Here is a 25581-nt window from a genome sequence, read left to right as displayed (position 1 = left end):
CTCCCTGGCATGCGGGCTGTAGCAATCATGCACCACGCGCCTTAAAGTATGTCTCTCAGCTCCGCTGCTCTGTCCCATGACTTTGGCTAACTGCTGCCTTTCACTCTGAGAGTACTTTGCACCTCTTGGGAAATTTCTCTTAGCCCACCTGTGCTGTCCCCAGCCTCTGCACATGGCCTGCACGCACTCAGTGAAGGCCCCATGGGGAAAAACTGGCTGGTGGGTGATAGCTCACTGTGCATGGGGCTCACTACTTGGGATTCTAAGCCCGTATGCTAACCCTTGTCTGTTAAAAGTTGGTTTAAGGGGCACCTAGGTGGCACAGTTGGTTAAGCAGCAGACTCTTGGTTTCGGCGAAGGTCATGATCTCAGGGTCTTGGGGTCCAGCCACGCATCTGGCTCAGCAGTCTGCTTCAGGATTCTCTCTCTCCCTCTGCACCGCCCCCCCCCCCCAGCTTGCTTATTTTCTCTCTCTCTCTCTCAAATAAATAAATAAATCTTAAAAAAAAAAAAAAAACTATTGGCTTAAGAGCCTGGCTCTTTTCTTTCTATCCCCTTCTATGACCTGGTTGTTCCTCTTCTGCTACAGACCCAGGGATTAATAGCAGTCATGGGTGTCTTTTATAGGAAGGGCTTGCCCACTTCTAGACTTAGGATCGTTTAGACTTCTTGGCATCCTCAGCTCACTGATGAGTTATTACAAATTACTGATTTTGCATCTTACTCAGTTACTTTTCCTAACTGAAAGCAAAAGATTTTGCCTCTTGTTCCTTTAAAAAAAAAACTGTTTACTACATATTCTTATCAGTTAATAAAATACTAAAACTTTTTATAGAAAATATTTGGGGGTGCCTGGGTGGCTCAGTCAGTTAAGGGTCAGATTATTGTCTCAGCTCAGGTCTTGATCTCAGGGTCACAAGTTCAAGCCCCATGTTGGGCTCCACGCTGGGTGTAGAGTCTACTGGAAAGAAAGAAAGAAAGAAAGAAGAAAGAAAGAAAGAAAGAAAGAGAGAGAGAGAGAGAGAAGGAGGGAGGGAGGAAGGAAGGAGGAAGGAAGGAAGGAAGGAAAGAGAGAAAGAAAGAAAGAAAGAAAGAAAGAAAGAAAGAAAGAAGAAAGAAAAGGAAAGAAAGAAAGAAAATAAAAGAAAAGAGAAAATATTTGGATAATGTGTGAAACACAAAAGGGGGGAGGATCTCCTGAATTCCTATCAACCAAAAAGAAACACTGTATTTCATGTATTTCTTTTCATTCTATCTCTATGCAGCATTTTCTATTGTTTTGAGCATCTACATTCCCAATTTACATACAACTTTATTACCTGATTTTTTTTTCTGTTAACTGTATAACAAAGGAATTTTTCTAAGGCCACAAACTCTTTACAAAAAACATTTATATGAGTTTATTTAACCTTCTCTGGAAGGTTCTTCACTGGAAACTTAAATTCTTCAGAATAAACTTAAATTCTTCAGAATATTCACTATAAAAATCAATGGTCCAAAGAACATTTTGTCCACTCAATTCCCACCACTCCAAATCCTTATACTTGAATCTTAGAAGTAACTTTACTAGATCAAAGGATATGACCGCTTTGAAGTTTTTTAAACACATATTGCTAAATTGCTTTGCAGAAGTTCATTTAACCTTTAAACATGAGATGGATTATATGGTAATTTCTACAGTATGCTGCTGTTTTAAATATAATACTCTAACGAATTTAATAACCTTATGGCCTATCAGAAGAGTTCTTTCCCATCTTTTTACTAAGAGTAACTGCCTCCTATAAAGAACTTATCAAACTCAACACCCAAAGAACAAATAATCCAATTAAGAAATAGGCAGAAGACATGAACAGACATTTCTGCAAAGAAGACATCCAAATGGCCAACAGACACATGAAAAAGTGCTCAACATCCTTGGCATCAGGGAAATACAAATCAAAACCTCAATGAGATACCACCTCACACCAGTCAGAATGGCTAAAATTAATAAGTCAGGAAATGACAGATGTTGGTGAGGATGCGGAGAAAGGGGAACCCTCCTACACTGTTGGTGGGAATGCAAGCTGGTGCAGCCACTCTGGAAAACAGTATGGAGGTTCCTCAACATTTGAAAATAGAGCTATCCTATGACCCAGCAATTGCACAACAAGGTATTTATCCAAAGGATATAAACATAGTGATTTGAAGGGGCACATGCACCCCAGTGTTTACAGCAGAAATGTCCACAACAGACAAACTATGGAAAAAGCCCAGATGTCCATCGACAGATGAATAGATAAAGAAGATGTGGCGTATATACACAATGGAATATTACTCAGCCATCAAAAAGAATGAAATCTTGCCATTTGCAGTGATATGGATGGAACTAGAAGGTATTATGCTAAGTGAAATAAGTCAATCAGAGAAAGACAATTATCATATGATCTCACTGATATGTGAAATTTAAGAAACAAGGCAGAGGATCATACGGAAAGAAAAGAAAAAATGAAACAAGATGAAACCAGAGAGGGAGACAAATCCTAAGAGACTCTTAATCTTAGGAAACAAACTGAGGGTTGCCGGAGGGGAGGAGGACTGGGGGGATGGGGTAACTGGGTGATGGACATTGGGAAGGGTATGTGTTGTAATGAGCACTGGGTATTATATAAGACTGATGAATCACAGAACTGTACCCATGAAACAAATAATATATTATATGTTAATTTAAAAAATAATAATAAAATATGAAAGCTGAAAAATAAGTAAATAAAAGTAACTGTCTCATTTTGTCAAACCAACAATAAGGAAATTATTTAAGGAACAAGACAATAGATGTTTAAAAAATCTTAGACTTATTTCCCCCCAATAAAGATGCTTATTCTCAATGCACACTTTTTTTGTTTTTTTACTTCTTGTTGCTTTTATAAAAACTTTCATTACGGGGTGCCTGGGTGGCTCAGTCACTTAAGCGTCTGCCTTTGGCTCAGGTCATGCTCCCGGGGTCCTGGGATCAAGCCCCAAAAGCGGGGGTTCCCCGCTCAGCAGGCAGTCTGCTTTTCCCTCTGCTTCTGCTCTCTCTCTCAAATAAATAAATTTTAAAAATCTTAAGAAAGTCCTGATTAGGGACGCCTGGGTGGCTCAGTCATTAAGCGTCTGCCTTCAGCTCAGGTTGTGATCCCGGGGTCCTGGGATTGAGCCCAGCATCAGGTTCCCTGTTCCGGGGGAAGCCTGCTTCTCCCTTTCCCACTCCCCCTGCTTGTGTTTCCTCTCTTGCTGTCTTTCTCTCTGTCAAAAAATAAATAAATAAATCTTAAAAAAAAAAAAAAAAGAAAGGAAGTCCTGATTATTAGTGCAAAATCAAAGAAATCTTCAACTCACTGCTTCCCTTACTGCTCTCCCTACGCCCCCTCCTTCCAAAAACATCAAGCATAAAGAAAAATGCTGGTAGAGTTTATGTATGATAGACTGTTCTCAGGATCCCCATAAAAGCCACTTATACATCCATTTATCATATTAACTCCTAACATCATATGCATATATCATCATGCATTTTACTCACGAAGTCTGAGTGACAGGAATTTAAGCATGACTTAAAGCACCACCTATCACTTAAAAGTGATTATCTAGAAGTTTCCAACATTTACATATGATTGCTATACTGCAAATAGCACTGATGAGGAATTTGGAGATCAGGATTCAGCTTTAGATCCTGTCATCAGTGAGCTGGGTCACTCTGACTAACACCTAATCTCTGGTTCTGAGTTTACTCATGTGTAAAATTAAGGTGTCATCTGGAAGACCTATGGGATGCCCTTTGCTTCTCCTTGATTCTACAACTCTGATCTTTCATATACTAAAGAAATCACCTACTGGCCAATCTTATGAAATGACAAATACATCTTTATTTTTTTAAAAGATTTTATTTATTTATTTGACAGAGAGAGACATAGCAAGAGAGGGAACACAAGGAGGGGGAGTGGAAGAGGGAGAAGCAGGCTTCCCGCTGTGCAGGGAGCCCGATGCGGGGCGCGATCCCAGAACCCTGGGATCACGACCTGAGCCGAAGGCAGATGCTTAACGACTGAGCCACCCAGGCGCCCCAACAAATACATCTTTAAAATACAAATCTCCTTTAGGAATATAGAGTGAAATGAGATGTAGCCATTCATAGGTAACAAAAAAGAAATCATAAATCATGTTGCTGACTACCTATTTCGATTTTTAAGCAAAATATTTAATATAGCATAATATAATGTAAACATAATGTACTATAACATAATACACACAGACACATACTTATAAGTATATATGCGTATATCTTAGCCAGATAACTCTAACCTAAAGAAAATACTAGAATGTTTCAGGTCCTACACCATTCCTTAACTGGATAGCTAAAAAGATTCCAACCTTGCTTTTATCTTTTAGGACATTTGTGTCCTAGAATAAAGGGGTTTTTATATATAATAGTTGGCAATCAAGAAATGTATAAAAATATTATCCCATTTTCCCTATGGGGTTCACAAATACAAAAATTATCATTACCTTTCCTATGCTGAAATCTGGATGCATAAAACGAAGGCAGTCTGAATAATTAGCCCATGTTTTATTTAAACTGTACATAAAATCCCACGTTCCATTGAGGTTACAGTGTCGGAAAGCAACTCCTGTAAAGACATGAAGAAGAACATTGAGATCGCTCAGTTCTCTTGGCTTTCCTGCCCTAGCCACCCAGCACTGTTCCAAATTAATCATTTCAGAAAAATTCAGTACCTTTATGATTGAAGTCATAAATATAAGGAGGGCATGGGACTGCCAATATTTTCCCCACTGTTCCTCTGGGCCAACAAATGAGTCCATCCCATTCTGGGAAACAATTTCCCTCTAATAAAGAAAAAAATTAAAAAGCAAATAAACAAAAATGCAATTGGAACCAGACAGTAAATGCGCTCAAAATACAAAATTTTAGGTCTCCACCTGCAGCAAAATGTAAAACAAATTGGTAGTTGTGGAAACTAGAATGGGGTAGATACGATGCAAATGTCCTAAGATTCATCCATCTCACCTGGTCCATTAAGAGGAACATTTGATTTGCATAAATTAAAAATATTTTAGTGATTCTGCTATATATGAGTTATAGCAATTAATACATAAGAAACATTGGAATTCATTGTGAACAACTGTAGTAAAATTCTATCATAGTTGTAGCTACATTTTTTACCCTAGATTTTAAAAACTTGCTGTTAAAAAATATGATACCTGAAACAGATAGAGCTTCCCAGGTAAGCTCTAAGATTTGAGTTTGCCTTTTTACCAATAATTCTTTTTTTTCTTTTTACCAATAATTCTTTTTTTTCTTTTTATCAATAATTCTAGTAATTTGAGTCTAACACTCATCTCAAACAAAATTCTCACAAGCTCTACTCTCCTCAAGAATCAAGTATAAAGATTTGGAGTGGGGGCAATTAAGCAGCCAAAATGCATCCAGAACCCTAGCACTTCTCAAAACCTCCATTGCCACACCCATGGTCCAAGCTTGTCAAACCATGATATTTACACAGAACAATCTAGAATTTGGAAACTCCAACTTTGTCTCTTTTCAGTTCTATAACTGAACTGATAATATAATGTAACCATAACACAGTGTAACCATACATTTGTGAAGAATAATATTTTGGGCTTTGTTTTTAACTACTTGAATCATTTTAAAACCAGGTATTTGCATTTACATTTCATTTTCTTTCATAGACATGAGGAAAAATTTTATTACAAAAATTTTTTCATAAATAAAGCAGAACATTGTATATATATATACACATACACATATTACCCAGAATTGACATTTGCTAATATTTTACCATATTTATTTCATCTAATTTATTTTTTGCTAAGGTATTTTAAAGTAAATTGCAGACAGCATAACCACTCACTCTTAAATATTTTGATATGCTTCTCTCAACCTTAAGGGAATTTAAAAGTGGAAATTTCTTAAATTAGCTAGTGAATTCAAAATGCCATTCCAGTTTTTTACACATAAATTAAAGAAAGTTTTCATTGAAAGGTAAATCTGGTCTTCCAGTTTCCATTCTTGCTCTCCTTTCATTCATTCACACAGTAAGCCAAAATCTTCCAAAGGCTTCCCATCTCACTCCCAGCAAAAGCCAAGTCTTTACAAAGCCTGAAAGCCCTGCAAGATCCGCTTTCCCCCATACTTATCTCCCTGACCTCAGTTCTGCGAAGGTCCTCCTAGCTCTCCCTTCAATTCAGTGCGTTCACCAGATGGCTTAAGGTTTATTCCCCTCCGCCCTACAGACTTTTACTCACAGGTCACTTCTGAGTAAACTCTCCGCATTTATAGTTACCTTCAAAACTCTCCTTACACCCCTTCCTTCTATACTTTTTACCTGAGCTCTCATTGCCTTCCAATAGTAAGTGTTATTTTATTATTGGTTTCTTAAACCACAGGGATCCTAAAGGTGGGGAATTTTGTCTGTTTTGTTCCATGCCTTAGCCACCCAGTACTTGGCAGGGGCTTAACAAATATTCAGAGTCAACATTGTGTGTTCTTTAGGACTGCTCTCCATTAGTTGTGTATTGAACTTCCAGGAAGAGAGCATATTCTTCGTTTCAAAATGAGATTACTTTTAATGAGTGTTGTATTCATTTTTTCTATTGCTACCATAACAAATTACCACAAACGTAATGGCTTCAAATAACCCAAACTTATTATCTCACTATTTCTTTAAGTTGGAAGTCCAGTGAGTTCAGCTAGGACTGAGTTCCCCATTTCCTTGCTGGCGATCAACTTCTAGAAACCACTTATATTCCTTGGTTTATGACTCCTTCCTTCCATCTTCAAAGTCAACAAGTCAAGGTGACCCTTCTCGTCAAGTCTCTCTTCCACTCTCCTTTTCCCCTCCTGATTCATCCACCACATACACCACATTGGGCCCATCCAGATAATCCAGGATAATTTCCCCATTTTAAGGCCTGTAATCCCACCTGCAGTGTCCCTGTGCCATGTAACATAGCATAACACCAGGTAGATAGGGTATGGACATCTTTGGGGACCCTTATTCTGCTACCACAAGTCCTATCCATTATAGCTCTCTCAATTTTTTTGTTACCAAGTACACTACTGCAGCTGAGGAATTTTGCTCTAACTGATGTTCATGATGTCAAGTTATTTGTTCAGTTTTGAATAGTCATGCAAACCCTGATCTGTACAGAAAAGAATTCGGCATAAACCTGAAATTAACTTCTTAGTGTCCTCCATATCACATGGAAACAAACAACTCGATTTGCTTTGGGGATTGCTGAAGCAATAAGAAAAAGAAAATGTCTTCCCTCACCCACACTGTTCTTATAGAAGAGAACATTTTCTTGGAAACAGCCTCACTTTGCTCACATAATAAAAGCCTATACTTTACATATCACAAGCAACCCGGAAACCCATCACACTGACTCTTGCTTCTGGTGCACAGCTTCACTGGCTTCTTTCCACCATTACCTATGTTTTGTTTTTGTTTCTTGTTCAAACAGAGTGCAATGAATCAACCTCTTTCAACAATTTTACCCTAGACACTCTTCTGTATCTTACTACCATTCCATATGGCTTCACATCCACTCACTTTGTCTTTAACAAGTCATGCATCCTCATTTATCTGTACTGTCCAATCCTTTACCAGATGTCTATTGTGCATCTACAAAAATTGGACCTGGACACACATTCTTGTGTTCTGACAACTTGTTGTCCGCCTACAATGTATGCTGCGGGGGTGCCTGGGTGGCTCAGTCAGTTAAGCACCCAACTCTTGATTTTGACTCAGGTCATGACCTCAGGGTTGTGAGACTGAGACCCGTGCAGGGCTCCGCACTGAGCGTGGAGCCTGCTTGGGATTCTCTCTCTCCTTCTTCCTCTGTCCCTCCCACCACTTGTATTATCTCTCTCTCTAAAATAGATAGATGATAGATAGATGATGATAGATAGATAGATGATAGATAAAATGTATGCTGCAATATCATGATATTTTCTGGCAAGAGTTAGTTACATGATGGAATAAGGTCTTCATACAAGTTTAAAACCCAATGACCATTTATTCTATAATTATATAGTTTTTAAACTACCATGGAGACAAATCAGCTGATATTTTCCTCATGCTCTAAGGGGGACAGTTTTCTAGTTCCTTACAAGATACCACCCCACACACATACACACACACTCCCCAAAATTCAGAAAACCAACATTCCTCAAAAATAATGTTTCTGTAGATTGTGTTCATCTCTCTGGTGGCTCTTTGACAAAGAGAATAGTAAATATTCACAAACATTGAAAGGATTGGGGAAGCCATGGCCTCACATAGCTCATACAGAGATCTTAATTAACATCTACTCTTTGATCATCATTTCACATCCTATGTGAGTAAATACTTTCATCAGTTACCAAGAAACTAATTAATTGCCTGATGATTCACCAATCTCTCTTTATAAATTAACACCATTAATTACATTTCTTGTCATCTTTTGTGTGTGCCAGGACAAACTACTTATTAGTGATGCTTGTCACACCATGATCTTCACACAAAACAGTCTAAAATTTGGAAACTCCAACTTGGTCTCTTTCCAGTTCTATAGTTACCCATAATAGAGTGTAACCATACATTTGTGAAGTGAAACCAGGATCAATAATATTTTGGTTTTGTTTTTAACTACTTGAATCATTTTGTAGCTAGGTATTTGCATTTATACTTCTTTCACTTTCATAGACATGAAGAAAATTTGTATTTTCTTTTTATTACAATTTTTTCATAAATAAAAGAGAATATTATATATATACAGCACCTGGAATTGACACTTGCTCATATTTTGCCATATTATTTCATCTGATTTATTTTTTGAAGACACAAAGAGTAGGGTGAGAAGGTCCTACATTTGTTTAATTAGTGTTCCAGATGGAAAGACTAGGAGAATGGGAGAGAGCAAAGTTTCAGACAAAATAGCAAACCATTCCCACCAATGACTAAAGACACAGATCCTCAGACTTCAGAAATCAAATGAATCCATACCTAGGTACAGACAAAACCGCAGAACATCAAATGCAAAGAAAAGCTCTTAAAAGGAGCCAGAGAGAAAAAACTAATCATCAACAAAGACTGAGTACTGATTTGTCACTAATAACAATGGAAGCTAGAGTAAAAGTGAAATAATATTCAGGTATGAAAAGTAAATAATTCTCAACCAAGCATCATATGTCCAGAAAAAGTATCTTTGAAGATTAAGACTGAAATAAACACCTTTTCAGACAAACACTGAGAGTGTTCACTGCAATCAAGTTCTAATGTAAAGAAATCTTACAAAAAGGGCGCCTGGGTGGCTCAGTTGGTTAAGCGACTGCCTTCGGCTCAGGTCATGATCCTGGAGTCCCTGGATCGAGTCCCGCATCGGGCTCCCTGCTCAGCAAGGAGCCTGCTTCTCCCTCTGACCCTCTCCCCTCTCATGTGCTCGCTCTCTCTCATTCTCTCTGTCTCAAATAAATAAATAAAATCTTAAAAAAAAAAAAAGAAATCTTACAAAAAGACATACTTCATCTTGAAGAAAAATTATAACATATAATTAATATAAAACTATATGACTTTATTAATATAAAATTATATGACAATAATATAATTTGGAAGTAATTAAAGTATTTCAAATTGCTTATATTATTCAAGAGGGAGAAGTTATAAACTTTAAATGTTCTTAAATTAAGTATTTGGCAATTAGAATGAAGTAGATTAAACTAGATATTTCATTATAGGGCATAGCTTTTTTTTTTTTTTTTAGGGAGGAAGGGGGGGGAGGGGCAAAGGGAGAGGGAGAGAAAGTTTTAAGCAGGCTCCACACCCAGTGCGGAGCTCAATCTCACAACCCTGAGATCATGAATTGAGCTGAAATCAAAAGTCTGAAGCTTAATCAACTGAGCCACCCAAGCGCCCCTAAGACATAGCTTTATTTTTTTTTAAATCTTTTATTTAAATTCAATTTAGTTAACATATACTGTATTTTTAGTTTCGGGGGTAGAATTTAGTGATTCATCAGTTGCCTATAACACCCAGTGCTCATTACATCAAGTGCCCTCCTTAATGTCCATCACCCAATTATGCCATCCCCCCACTGACCTCCCCTCTAGCAACCCTCAGTTTGTTTCCTAGGCTTAAGAGTCTCTTATGGTTTGCCTCCCTCTCTGATTTCATCTTATTTTATTTTTCCTTCCCTTCCCCTATGTTCATCTGTTTTATTTCTTAAATTCCACATATGAGTGAAATCATATGGTGTCTTTGTCTGACTTATTTTGCTTAGCATAATACTCTCTAGTTCTATCCACGTCATTGCTAATGGCAAGATTTCATTCTTTTTGATGGCTGCATAATATTCCCTTGTGTATATATACCACATCTCCTTTATCCATTCATCTGTTGATGGACATCTGGGCTCTTTCCATAGTTTGGCTATTGTGGACATTGCTGCTATAAACACTGGGGTGCATGTGCCCCTTCAAATCACTATGTTTGTATCTTTTGGATAAATACCTGGTAGTGCAATTGCTGGGTTGTAGGGTAGTTCTATTTTTAACTTTTTGAGGAGGCTCCATACTGTTTTCCAGAGTGGCTGCACCAATTTACACTCCCACCAATAGCGTAAGAGGGTTCCCCTTTCTCCACATCCTCACCAACATCTGTTGTTTCCTGAGTTGTTAATTTTAGTAGGGCATAGCTTTAAAGACATCTGCTGCATTCAGACTGTTGGGAATTTAGGGAAGCTCAGTAAATAGCACCTCCCTTTTTAAAAAATTCATTAATTATACTCAACTATAAGGGCAAGGCATTTTCCCATATAAAACATTGTAATTTACCTACTACTCCAAAGATTCCAATAAATAACTTTTCTCAATGGCTCCAATAAGAACTGAGAGTGATCACCAGGCCCCAAGTAGCACAAGCCACAGGCTCCTGAGCAGTTACAACAGTAAGCCACCCAAGTGCACCAAGGCCACCACAAGCTCACTTGTAGGGTTGTCGTTTTGTTTTTCTAGTTCCCCACTTGAATTTGGAACTAACTGAGAAATTACATATCTAGTTCCCCACTTGAATGTGGAACCAGTCAAGAAATTACACAGAGAGCCAGGCATACGGAAATTAAATAATCATTTTATTAAGAAGAAAATTTTTTTTGAGAACAGGGCCTAGGTACATATAAAAAGGCCTGCTTGTCTGTTCCTCTGATATTCATATATACTACCTAAAACTGCAAGCAATATGCACACAAACAGAGCCTGTCCCTCCAAGCTTACTACCTGGTTAAGGGCAAACCAGGATGCATGCTCTCTGCAAGCAAACAGATACCAAAGAGAGGCCTGAGAGACCGATGTGCACATGCCCAGCTGCTATTCTGAAACTCAAAAATCAGGCAAGTTATTCTGTCCATAGGGAGGGAAGAGCTTGTGGTTAAAGGAATGAAAAGAGTGGGGCGCCTGGGTGGCTCAGTTATTAAGCGTCTGCCTTCGGCTCAGGTCATGATCCTGGGATCCTGGGATTGAGCCCCGACGTTGGGCTCCCTGCTCAGCGGGGAGCCTGCTTCTCCTTCTCCCACTCCCCCTGCTTGTGTTCCCTCTCTCGCTGTGTCTCTCTCTGTCAAATAAATAAGTAGAATCTTTAAAAAAAAAAAAAAAAAAGAAAGAAAGAAATGAAAAGAGCATGATTCTGCTACATGATCCTCCATATGAAAACATGTAATGACTGATGAGGAACACCCTACTACTTCTTAAAAGGGGAATTTGAGTCTTTTTGAGGACTGGGGTAAGGTAGGGACACAAGAAGACATAATTTTTAGCACCTTTACCTCCTTCCTGAAGTTGAGCTGTGATGTTGAGTTCACACTGTACTTTAGCTTTCAGCACAAGGACAATCTGCTCCTCTATAGTAATGGTGCCATCAGAATCCAGCTGTGGAAATGAATAAAATACAAACAGAAAAATGTTCCCATTACCTCTTTTTTAAACCATGATATAATCTTTCATTATCTCTTTCTATACAGTTGAAAATTAAAGTTTTGATATCCAGCTATCTGGAATAGTCTTTTATCTGAGTCAAACTTTCTACTAGATATCTTTCACCAGATACCTTGATACCCATTCCCACCCTGGAATGTGCTTCTAACATACAAGTGAATAATGAATTCTTATTGAATGAGTTCACCTAGATTTGGCTTTAACACCACCAGTAATGGAGAGGAAATTCTACTTTGGAAACCTTCATTTCAATGAAATATATTTTATTTTAAATATGACAAAATATTCATAGGTGTTTGTTCAAAGCATGGTGCCTGGACCACCTGAATCTGATGCTCATATAAAATGTACATCCTTAAGCTACACATCAGATTCAGTGAATCAGAATTTATTTCTGGAGGTGGTGACTGGTAATCCCCATGTTTCACAGGAACCCGTTGTGGTTCTTGCACTAACTTTAATGGGTTTGAGAACCAACGTATTTGAAGGTACAAGATAATCGTGAAGATCATCCTATTCAGGTTTCAACCAGAAAGGCAGAACTACTAAGAGAATAAACAAAAACTAATTTTTTGGATTGGAATACACATCATAATTTAATCATCAGGCTAACACAACACAGATCCTGAGTTAAAAGTAGCTACACTAAAAGTGAACCATAAAAAGCTCACTTATCCAGAAGGGAGAATGAAATGTGGGCCTATGAGCCATCTGGGTAAGCATGGTAATAAAACTGACTTCTTCCCATTCATTATCCAGAAACAGCCAAGCACCATTCATGTTTTGTTTTGTTTTGTTTTGTGGCTGGTTTTTTGTTTGTTTTTTCACTTCAATAGTTATTTTCTTCAATCCTAGAAACCGCTGGGTAAGCTGTGACCAAGTTTCAGAACTATAAATTTGATTTGGAGAAATCTGACTTCAGTTATCAAACATGAACATTGCAAATCGTTCCTTGCCCATTTTCACTTGAATAAACACATTTTTTGTTTTCTTTTGTGCACATTAACCTTTTTATCAGGATAACATTTTCAGGAACATAAGCATTATAAACTATAGCTTCTACAGATATTTTGCTCTACACAATGTGGCCAGTTTAATCAGGAGCAAATTTGATTAGAATGTGCTAATTCATGATCTTTTAAATTGCTCTTTAGTCATTTCAAGGGAGAATAAGGAAATGTTTAACATCTTTTATATTCCTTTCCCTTCCTCCTTAGTTACAGATACAAGTTTCTTCACCATAGAGGGATAGTAAATCATACTGTACTTAAAACAGAAGAAGAGTTTTCATGTTCAATGTCTATTACTCCAAAGGCAACAACTGCATCCAAAATAAAATGGCACATTTAGTAAAAAAAAAAAAAATCAGTAATTTTTTTCTGAGTAAGTGATCATTTACAATTTGAAATAAAATGTTGTATTTTACTGAAAGTACTTAAAGTTGTTGTTATAGATACTGATGGGTTAACGTTAGAATATGCAGATTCTTATAATTTCAATATTCACATTTATTCCATTTTTAAGTAAACATGAACCCATAAATTAGATATTCTTAAAAAGAAGCATTCTGGAACTTCCACTTCTGCATTATGGAGTAGATGTATTTTTCTCTACTTTTCCTAGTAAGTACAACTAAAAACTCTGGACATTATATATAAAATGAACATGAGATGATTCTGAAAGGCAAAGAGCAGAAAGCAGACCCGCTAGGGACCTCAGATCCCAAAGAACAACACAGTGGTAAATTCTCTTGGTTTTTTGTTTTTGTTTTTGTTTTTGTTTTTTGCCTTATGTATTTGGGACTTGGAGTTGAGAAGCTGGCAACTCTGAAATACCAACAGACACTGACCAAAAAAAAAAAAAAAAGCCTCAAGAAAACCATGCTCTCTACAGCAAGGAAGGAAAGGGACTGCCTGAGTAGACAGAAAACTTTTACATTAATAACAGCTTGACCTAAGCCAAACACCACAGAAAAAACACTGCAGTTCTATCCCAACTGAAACCAGCAAAGACCAAGTGGAGATCCACCCTTAGTGGGTTGTAAGAAGGTGACCCTATACTCTCTCCAGAGTGGTTTCAGAGCGAGGTAGAGAGCCAGGACATTCACCCACACTGGTCTGTAACATTCCCCATCGCCCCTTAGGTGTCTGTGGAGACCATGTGGGGAGCCTGGACTTCCACCCCCTGCTGACAGTTAAAAGGTACTCCTCCTTGGGGTGCTGTCAGAAAAGACCAAGAAGGGAGTCAGCCTAGCAATGAGGCCATCCCATTGTGGTGTCAATGGAGACCACGTGGGGAGTAGAACTCATATCCCCACCCATCAGCAACAAGGAGCTCCCCACCTTGGGTGTCAACAGAAGCTGCCTGAGGAACCTAAACTTCTACTTCTACTGACATCCTCACTTCCCCGATTATATTAATACCAGATAAAGTAGACTTCAGAGCAAACAAAACTACCAGAGACCAAGAGGGACATTATATAAGGATAAAAGTGTCATTCCACCAATAAAAGACATAGCTATCTTAAAAGTGTATACAACAAAAAACAAAAATATGGGCGCCTGGGTGGCTCAGTCAGTGAAGCAAATGACTCTTGGTTTCAGCTCAGGTCATTATCTCAGGGTCATGAGATGGAGCCCCGCGTGGGGCTCTGCGCTCAGTGGGGAGTCTGCTTGAGATTCTCTCTCTCCTTCTCCCTCTGGCCCACACACTCTCACTCTCTCTCTAAAATAAATAAATAAATCTTTAAAAAAAAAACAGAAAAATATATGAAATAAACATTGAGAGAATTGAAAGAGGAAATAGACACGTCCACAATTATAGTTGGAAACTTCAATACTCCTTGCTCAATTGATAGAACAATGAGACAGAAAAGCAGCAAAGATATAGAAGAACTCAACAACACAATCAACTCAGAGGATCTAATAGGCATTTACAGAACACTTCACTCAACAAGGCAGAGTACTCATTCTTTCCAAGTGCTCACAGAATATATACCAAGGCAGACCACGTCCCCGGCCATAAAACAGATCTCAACAAGTTTAGAACTGAAATCATACAGAGTAGGTTCTCAGACACAATGGGTTCAAACCAGAAATCAAAAACAGAAAGACAGGGGCGCCTGGGTGGCTCAGTCGTTGGGCGTCTGCCTTCGGCTCAGGTCATGATCCCAGGGTCCTGGCATCGAGCCCCGCATCGGGCTCCCTGCTCTGCGGGAAGCCTGCTTCTCCCTCTCCCACTCCCCCGCTTGTGTTCCTGCTCTCACTAACTCTCTCTCTTTGTCAAATAAATAAATAAAATCTTTAAAAAAAAAAAAACCAGAAAGATAACAGGAAAATCTCCAAACACTTGGAAACTAAACAACATACTTCTAAATAATCCATGGGTCAAAAAGGAAATCCCAGGGGAAATCAAAACAATATACTAACTGAATGAAAATGAAAATACAAAATATCAAAATGCGTAAGGCACAACTAAGGCAATGCTAAGAGGAATTTCCAGCACTAAATACCTATATTGGAAAAGAAGAAAAGTCTCATATCAATAACATAATGTCCCACCTCAAGGACCTGCAAGAAGAAGAGCAAACTAAAACCAAAGCAAATAGAAAGAAGGACATAATAAAGATAAAAATGGAAATCAATACAATTAAAAAAAACAGTGGAGAATATCAATGAAACAGAGAGTTAGGTCTTTGAAAAGACAATAAAATTGACAAACTTCTAGTAAGTGAACAAAGGGAAAAAAAAGAGAGAAGACACGCAATAAATTATAGAAAAGGAGAACAGATTAGTGGTTGCCTTGGGGTTGAGGAGGTGTCTATAGAATGGCAACAGAAGGAGAATCTTTTGGAGATGGAAAAGTTCTGTATCTTGACTCTATCAATGTCAATAAGCTGGTAATGATATTGCACTATGCTTTTGTAAGATGTTACCACTGGGAGAAGCTGGGTAGAGGGTACAGGGCTCTCTCTGTATTATTTCTTACAACTGCATATAAATCTACAATTATCCGAATAAGTTAATTTTTTTCAAAAGAATCAATGTGTGCTAACTTGAAAAAACACAATATATATAAAAATATTACTTCATTTTAGTACATGATGATTTGCCACAAGGTTGTTGTAAAAAACAAAGGTAAATAAGAAATGTTAAAATACGACTATTTTATAATTTTGCAAAAACATTTCCTTTATAAAGTGAAGTTTCCTTAATGCATATAATGCCTTCTTAGAAAATTATTGTAATATTAATATACCAAATTTGACTCTAATTCGGAAAGGATTGAAAGAATATGTTTAAAGAGAATAAATTTCTCTGGACATTCTACTTTCCACAGTCCAAAGAGAAAGGTGAGCTGGTCTATAATAAGGAATTTTGTTTGGAACTCAGGATTGGTCATAGAGTCTAGTATTAATGAGCCAAATAATAAATCAGTTTTATTAACTTTTTACTCCATATTTTTACACAGGCCTCAAAAAAGTTCATACAGACCTATTAATATTTTATTTTACTTTACTTAAATACTGATTTCATTCTCAAGAGTATGATTCCCTTGAGAGTAGCTGAAGTTTTTATATTGTGAAGTGAATTTGAGAATGAAACATATTTTTAATTATTTAGAATTTATTGTCTATAATATTGGGTTCGAATAGAGAAGAGGATTCTGTTATAATAATCTGATAACTTTGGGGAAAATATTGAACCATCCACCTTTAATTAAAACACCAACTATGAAAGTGTTTCCCCATTTGTCCTTTTTTAATTCAAAATAAAACAAGTTATATGAATAAAACATGCAGCATAAATGCTCACACACACACACACACACACACACACACACACAACCCAAACACAAATGTCCATATTTCTAAAATTTTTTAATCCTTTCACAAACTGACCTCTAACTCAGAACTAAATCTAAAGACCAGTCCATTTTGCACATTAGGCAGTAAATCAAAACTTCCATGACCCTGTTCATGCAGGAAGCAAACTGAAAATATTTTAAGAATACAATGGATCTATCTGTGGCCTCATTCAAAATCAGTTAGGATTTCAGCATTAGGAGAGTGATCACATAGAACGATCATCCTTCACACCTATCATCCACTCTTTCTCTTTCATTTTAACCACACGAATTTATTAGGTATTCACAGAGGTCCAATTACTACTTAGAAACCAAGCATAGTTAATTTTTTAACTCATCTAATGATTATAGAGATGGAAAACAGATTAGTGGTTGCCAGATATTGGAGAGAGCAGGGGACAAGGTAGAAGGAAGAGGTTGTGGCTACGGAAAGGTAGCAGGAGGGATTCCTGTGTTGAAACTGTTCTGTATCTTGACTATGGTGGTGGTCAAGGGCATCTGTGCATCTGATAAAAACTGCATAAAACTCAATGCACACACATACCAACGAATACATATAAAACCAGTGACAGCTGAATTAAGTAGGTGGATTATATCAATATCAATTTCCTGCTTGGGCTATTGTATTATAGTTACAAAAGATGTCACACAGGGAGAAATTGGGTAAAAGGTATATACTATCCCTGTATTATTTCTTACACCACATGTGAATCTACAGTTTTCTCAAAATACTTTCTTCATTTGTGTAATAAAGAGTTTTTAGTGAATTGTATTTTTTTTTAAGATTTTATTTATTTATTTGACAGAGAGAAGCACAGCAAGAGAAGGAACACAAGCAGGGGGAGTGGGAGAGGGAGAAGCAGGCTTCCCACCGAGCAGGGAGCCCGATGTGGGGCTTGATCCAAGGACCCTGGGATCATGACCTGAGCTGAAGGCAGATGCCCAACGACTGAGCCACCCAGGCGCCCCGTGAATTGTGTTTAGTTTAATGATTATAACCATGACAGAGAAAGACCAACTAAATTTTAAATTAAATGCAATTAAATCTATTAATTTGAGCTAAATTAAGTTCAAATATATTAAGACTATTTGGCAAAGAATTTGAGTGCAAAAGAAGTCATGCATTAGATAGTTCCCCATAATTTATAGGCTTCTATAAATATGAAAGATTTCCTATCTTCTAAAAGAAAACCAATTAGAACTGACAATTTTTAAATTCCCACCCATTACCAGATCTCCCAAGCAAGAGATTAATTGTCAACTATTAATCATCAACTAATTTAAAATAACTCCCTTGGCAATTCACTGAAGTAACTGTGTGTATCTTCTTCAAAAGTAATTTACTTATTTTACAGAAAGTTGCCATCAAAACACAAATTCAGAATTAGCCAAGTTAAGAACTATGCCCCCAGGCAGGTGTGTGCAATGTTCAATCCTCAAGTCAAAAGCTCCATTTTCAAATCTCAGCAAAATTGGCCCAAAAGCTTTAGTTACTTAAAAACCTAACTAGCTAGTATCTAAAATGGCTTTCGAAATCATTCCACACTAAGAATTTGGGAAGTTTTCTATGAACACAGAAAAGCTGAAAATTTGCTTTGAATGGGGAAATACAGGATTTCAAAAACAGGCATACCCCGTTTTACTGCACTTTGCTTTATTGCACTTCTCAGGTGCCGCGTGTTTTTTTTATAAATTGAAGGGCGGTGGGAACCCTGCATCAGACGAGGCTATCGACGCCATTGTTCCAACAGCATTTGCTTATGTCATGTCTCTGTGTCACATTTGGGTAATTCTCCCAATATTTCAAACTCTTTCATGTGTTACCATATTTCTTATGGTGATCTGTGATCAGTGCTTATGACCCACTGAAATCTCAAGTGATGGTTAGCATTTGCTCAGCAATAAAGTACTTTGAATTAAGATATGTACATTGTTTTTTTTCAGACATAATGCTATTACACACTTAATAGGCTACAATATAGTATAAATAAAATTTTTATATTCACTGGGAAACCCAATAATTTATTTGACTCACTTTCTTGCAATATTTACTTTATTACAGTGGTCTGAAACCAAACCTGCAGTATTCCAGGGTAGGCCTGTGGATCTTAAGTGTTCTCACCACACACACACACACACACACACACACACAAAGTGAGGTGATGGATGTGTTAATTAACTTGATAATGATAATCATTTCATAATTTGCGTATATATATATATATTAAATTATTGTGTTGTACACCTTTAAAAGAATCACATTGTACAACCAAAAAAAAAAAAAAATGAAACACAATACAAAATAAATAAGCTACCCCCACCCTAACAAACAATGTTGGCCTGTTTGGGGATGTAACAAATCATCAAGAAGACGATTGTTTCCTTCAGGCAGTTGGCAACCAGAATTTGAGACAGAAAATCAGGCTGCAGGCCAAATGGCAGTGCAAACATCCCATCCATCTGTATCCTATCGTGTCACCAGCCAGGCAACACATCTGTCACAAGGCATGGCTGTGGGATCCCGAGAAAGAACAATGGCTGGGAAAAATAACATGGTTGATATCCAATGGGAATGAGAAGGCTAATTTTGAGCAAAAGCAATGAGGTAAAATCACCATTAATAATAAGGTCAAGAAACGATAAGGTAAGCTTCACATAGTAGAAACTCTGTGCACTCATGAGCTATAACAACTATGCATGTATATTAAGAGAATAATGAAAAATTAGTATGAGAACTTTCTGTGACCTCTCAAAAAAGGGATGAATGCTGGAATGAAACTTTGGTTTCCCTAATTTCTGACATAAGGATGTAACCACCTATCACACAACAGCTAGCTGTATGGATAAAAAAGAGGAGGTCGAGGTGTGACTGTTTTTAGATGGTTGAATGTGTAATGGTGTGCAGGTAGTAGGAAAAGGTAACATGGAATGAGGAATTTAGTCAATAGATCTGGGAATAATAAAGAGGTTCTAAATCAGTGAGAAGTGAGAGTCCACATGGTCTTACTGGAGGTAAAATAAAACTTAACCCAGCGGGCCAGGGGTGGGGGGGGAGCAGGAAAGAGCTATATTTGACGAGACTATGTGAGATCAGTGTAGTCTGGGACACAAATTTTGGACAGATGAGGGGATAGACATAAAAGGCAGCCATCCAACAATACAGTGTCCTATCAAGTTGACTTCCCTCCCAAAGGAATCATCATCACTCAAAGGTTGTATTAAACATTAATTCAAATGTAGAAATCTTTCTAAGAATACTGAACATGATCTGTTTGAAAAGGTGGGCATGTGTTTGACTCTGTTTCTATTTCCAGTGATTATCACAGTGTCCAGCACATGTGAGACCCTCAAAGTACTTGCTGAACTGAATTGTCATGAATAGAAGGTCACAGGTTTTTTATTGTTGTGTTTTAATTGATATATAATTGATGTGTAATGCATTGTATTATTTCCAGGCATACTGATTTGATATTTGTATATATCGTGAAATGATCATCACAATAAGTCCATTTAACATCTGTTACCATATATTTACAAAATTTTTTTCTCGTGATGAGAAATTTTAAAATCTACTCTCTTAGCAACTTTCAAATACGCAATACAGTGTTATAACTGTGGTCATCATGCTGCACATTATACCCTCATGACTTACTTATTTTAAAACTGGAAGTTTGTACCATTGACCACCTTACCCATTTTGCCCTGTTTGGATGGGTTTTTTTGTTTGTTAAGTAAGGTGTTCTGGTTTTTTTAACAGCTTTATTGAAATACAAAGAACTAGGGGTGCCTGGGTGGCTCAGTCAGTTAAAGCGTCCAACTCTTGGTTTTGGCTCAGGTCATGATTTCAGGGTCATGGGATCAAGCCCCACATCAGGTTCCATGCTCAGTGCAGAGTCTACTTGTCCCTCTCCCTCTGCTCCTCCCCCTCCAACCACCCCCCGCCCCAGTTTGCGTGCACACACACACACACACACACTCTCTCTCTCAAATAAATAAGTAAAATCTTTAAAAAAAAAAAAAGAAAAAGAAATACAAAGAACTACATATAGTTAATGGGTACAATTTGATGGGTTTGGACATATGCAAACACTTATGATACCATCACCAAAATTGAGGAAATAGATGTAGCCAACATCTTCCTCAGGTAGGTCAGGAGCGACAGTATGACTCTTGGGCACTTACTACACTATTAGCATGAGTGGTAAAAAATGTGATAAACTCACAAACAAAATGCCATTCCTAATATATTACCAATCTGGTGGGAAACAGAAGCATGCTGTGTCTTTTGGATTGATTTTAAAAGGCATTTTTAAGACTGCAGGAAAGCCCCACATGTCTCCTTATGGTTTCTTCTAGTTTTTTAGATATCTATAAGTTCAATTAATCAACATGAAAATTGTGTTTAAGTTTTGCTTACATGACTACCCAAAAGCTTCTGGATGTCATGCCTTACAGACTTTATTCATCTAGGAAATAAGATGCCAGAATATATATTGAGAGGAGAAGTTCCACCTTGGTGCTCATTATATGCATGAGCGCCTTTCTGAAGGCAGATTCTCCCGTGGTGTAGGCAGAAGAATATGCAAGCTTAGACATATCTCATGCCCACAAAATTGGTTTAAATGCATTGTTAAACATAATCTTTGCTCTCGGAAAGTGTATTTAAAAAAATAACTAAAAAATTTTTTCTCATAGAAAACAGATCTAGCCTGATTATATAAGTAAGGAAAGTGACAAGAAGTACACATTATTCTCATTTAAGAAATTGTAGCCAGTTTGCAATTTGATGTAAATGGTTTCATAAAGAAGAGGCAGAAGTTTACCTTAATTACACAAAGAAGTCTGTTCCAATCTAGTCACATAAATATTTAGCCAGATAGTATTAAGCAACACTTTTGTTTGTTTGCTAGGTTTTTAAGTATGTTAACAATATGTATCTTGTTAGTAACAAGAGTATTTGACTTATTTGCTAATTCAAGCCGCAATATATAATAGGTCTTCTACCTATGATCATGCAAACACTTAACCAATATTTCATGAGTATCTACTAGGTACTATATGCTGTAGAAAAGTGTGCAAGACTGCTGAGTCACAGATCTGTACCTCTGAAACAAATAATGCAATATATGTTAAGAAAAAAAAAAGAAGAAGGTAGCAGGAGGGGAAGAATGAAGGGGGGGAAATTGGAGGGGGAGACGAACCATGAGAGACAATGGACTCTGAAAAACAAACTGAGGGTTCTACAGGGGTGGGGGGTGGGAGGATGGGTTAGCCTGGTGACGGGTATTAAAGAGGGCATGTTCTGCATGGAGCACTGGGTGTTATGCACAAACAACAAATCATGGAACACTACATCAAAAACTAATGATGTAATGTATGGTGATTAACATAACAATAAAAAATTTTTTTAAAAAGAATCATTTCTTGCCCTCAAGTAATCCACTATCTGTTGCAGAACATCAAAACAATTAATATGTCATATTTTTAAAGAAATAGCATACCAGGGGCACTGGGTGGCGCAGTCAGTTATGTGTCCAACTCTTGGTTTGAGCTCAGGCCATGATCACGGGGTCCAGGGATCCAGCCCCGTGTCAGACTCTACACTCAGTGTGGAGTCTGCTTGAGATTCTCTCTCTCCCTCTCCCCCTGCCCCTCCTTCTCATGCTGTCTCTCTCTAAAATAAATAAATAAAATCTTCTAAAAAAAGAAATAGCATATCATTTATGACTTTAAAATAAAAATTATACATGATATAATTCAGAACTTTCCACACTAGCCTTCCATTAAACAACTTAATAAAATTAGCACTGATGAACATGAGCAAATACCATACTTGATAAATCTTTAGAAGCAGTCCCATTGAAGTAATAAACAAGATAAGATGCCTGTAATAATTACTACCATTCAACACTACATTGGGAGTTCTAGTTAATGCAGTAAGATAAGACAAAGGATAAAAAGAAATAACAGATACAGTTATTGAAGAAAATTGTTACTGCTTTGGAATAAACTTGGTAGGTATGAATCAGTAAATAAAAATAATCAATTCTCTATACCAGCAATAGCTAATTAGAAAAATACAGAAATGATGATGATGAGGATAATAGCACGTGTAATGGCTAACAGAGTGAGCAAACTCTGTGACAGGTAATGCATTAAATGCTTCTCCTGAGGTTTTCATGGTATATAATCCACACACCAACTCAATGAATTTAGCATTAGGTTATCCCCATTTTTCAAATGAAGAAACTGAGTTTTTGAGATGTTAGTAACAGCTAAAGAGTAGGAAATGTACATCCCAAATCCAGTTCTGATATCAAGTTTCATAATCTTAACCATTTTATATACCTCCTTCCCCCTGCAGAAACTTACGATTTACTTTCTTTGAGCATCTACAAAATTCCACCAGCCAATAGAACAACTGTCAAGCTCAACACTGAGCCTGCTTTATCAGTTATTAGGACAAGAGAGCTCTGGAAACACCAAACTCTCCTAAAGACCAACAGCACTTTTCCCTCCATCTCCATGACCAGATGCAGGTTCCGTGACCTCTGCCTCTTAGAATAGAGTGACCTTTTTAAAATTAAAACAGGTGTAAATGATTAGAGACTTGAGTTCCAAGTGGGATCAAAGAGGATGAATTTTCTTAAAATGAAAAAAAAATACAAATGAGCTTATTCAAACATTTATGCAGAACCTACTACCCAAAGATACCACACTGATTGTCACAGGGTATTTCAAATTGTTTATTAGTCCCTTTTTCCCTGTGAATTTACAATTTAGGGGTAATCTTCCAGAAAACCTATCTGCTTACCCTCTTTTAAGCAAGTTAACCAGTCCTTTTACTTCCATTACACCCTCACTGAGAATATCATTCACACATGTGGTTTCAGGTACTCCCTATAAAGTGCTGATGCGAAATCCAGAGCTTTCTTAAGCTTTATAATCCGATATCCAACCAGCTACTAAATATCTCAGGCATCTCACGCTCAGCTTATCTAAAAATTTCACTCATCATATCTGCCCCAATCCACTCTTCCTCCAGCTGAATGTACCTTCTATCTCTTGAATCCATCTGCCTTCTTGCATCTCCAATTCCACAAGGACACACCAGTCAGAAGAGCTGCAACTGCCTTCTGATTAGTTGCTCTGTCTTCAGAATGACTTCTTCAAAGGGGGAGACAGATATTAATCAAGTACTCAGATCAATAAATGTAAAATTATAACATCTATCAGTACTATGAATAAAATGTCCAGTTGCTGTCAGAACGCAATTGGGTTCTGAAGGAGAAACTGTAAGGAATAGAAGGAACAGTGTTGGAAGCAGAGAGAATAACCCTGCAAAATACACACACACACACACACACACACACACACACACACACACACACACACACCATTTAAAAGTCTTCAGTGGCTCCCAATTGTGTTTAGAAATAATCTCAATCTAATAATCATCCCATTAAATAGCCCTTAACTAATCTACTAATAGAAAAGAGCTGGCATTTTCATTATCCAACACCTTAAGGCTTTTGTGTGTTTGCACACTTTTCAATTCAGTATTCCCATGTGCCATGAGATAAACACCATCATCACCGTCACTTTTGATTGGAGGAAATGGAGGCTCAGAAGGTACCCTGGGCTGCCTAAAGTCACACTTCCATTAAAAGATTTAAAGAATAACTCAGGGAGAAGACAAAACCCAAACAGAGGGGAAAGAACGAACATGGATTCTAGTGGATGACAAAACCAACTGAAGCTCAAGAAGGAAAACAGGGACACCTGGATGGCTCAGTTGTTAAGCGTCTGCCTTCGGCTCAGGTCATGATCCCGGGGTCCTGGGATCGAGCCCCACATCGGGCTCCCTGCTTGGCGGGAAGCCTGCTTCTCCCTCTCCCACTCTGCCTGTTTGTGTTCCCTCTCTCACTGTCTCTCTCCGTCTGTCAAATAAATAAAAAATTAAAAAAAAAAAAAACAGGAAAACAAATGGAATGTGTGAATGTTAGTTGAAAATGTTCTATTTTTATTCATGAAGAATTGAGGAAGTTCCAAGGAAGTGAAACCTCTCTGTGCATGGCCAGGAAAAGGCCACACCTAGCTCCCTTCTATCTTGCAGCTTCTAGGCTGCCGAGGCTGAGGATTCTACCTGAAATTAGTGCAGCCACAGAGAAGTCCACCGCCTCCGGGACACAAGGCTTCCCCATGCCTGGAAGACGAATGAAAACTGTCCTGGCTGTCAGTAGGAAAGCAGAACAAACCAACCACTGGCTCTTTAACTACAGTAGTGCTTATGGAAATAGGCATGATGCAGACATGATCAGCAGTCAAGTTTCAGTTTGATTTCGCTAAGAATAGTCCCTTAGCTTACCATCTTGGAGAAGCTGCCTACATCCTAATTATGTCCTCATTCTTAAATCTATCAATGATGGCTTGTTGCTAGTTCCACCTGCTATCACCACAATCTCCAATTGACACAGAGATTGAGATATGGCTGTAGGCTTATTTATTTATTTATTTATCTATCTATCTCCCCTTTTCTCTCTAGACCCCACTTCTACTTCTCTACCTCCCCATATGCAACCACTATGTGAAATTTATATACACATATATCTCTTATCTGGATGCTTACACAGTATGTATTGCTGCTTTATGTACATGTATTGAAATGTATGTAAACGGTACTATGTAATATA

The 25581-nt window shown here is 37.6% G+C and overlaps 1 protein-coding gene across 1 annotated transcript in view; it reads right to left on the bottom strand.

Moving 5' to 3' along the window:
- The window catches only part of PTH2R (parathyroid hormone 2 receptor), a 77074-nt gene that overhangs the window by 47309 nt on the left and 4184 nt on the right, over positions 1-25581 (bottom strand). Inside the window, exons 2-4 of the mRNA XM_078071271.1 lie at positions 11854-11956; positions 4750-4860; positions 4522-4643 (exon numbers count right to left, since the gene is read on the bottom strand). Coding sequence (XP_077927397.1) covers positions 4522-4643; positions 4750-4860; positions 11854-11956 — 336 coding nt within the window. The remainder of the gene's footprint in view (positions 1-4521; positions 4644-4749; positions 4861-11853; positions 11957-25581) is intronic.

This window comes from Halichoerus grypus, chromosome 4, assembly GCF_964656455.1.
Source record: "Halichoerus grypus chromosome 4, mHalGry1.hap1.1, whole genome shotgun sequence".
Taxonomy (NCBI): domain Eukaryota; kingdom Metazoa; phylum Chordata; class Mammalia; order Carnivora; family Phocidae; genus Halichoerus; species Halichoerus grypus.
The sequence above is the reverse complement of the archived record's forward strand: the minus strand, read 5'-3'. Positions and strand labels throughout refer to the sequence as shown.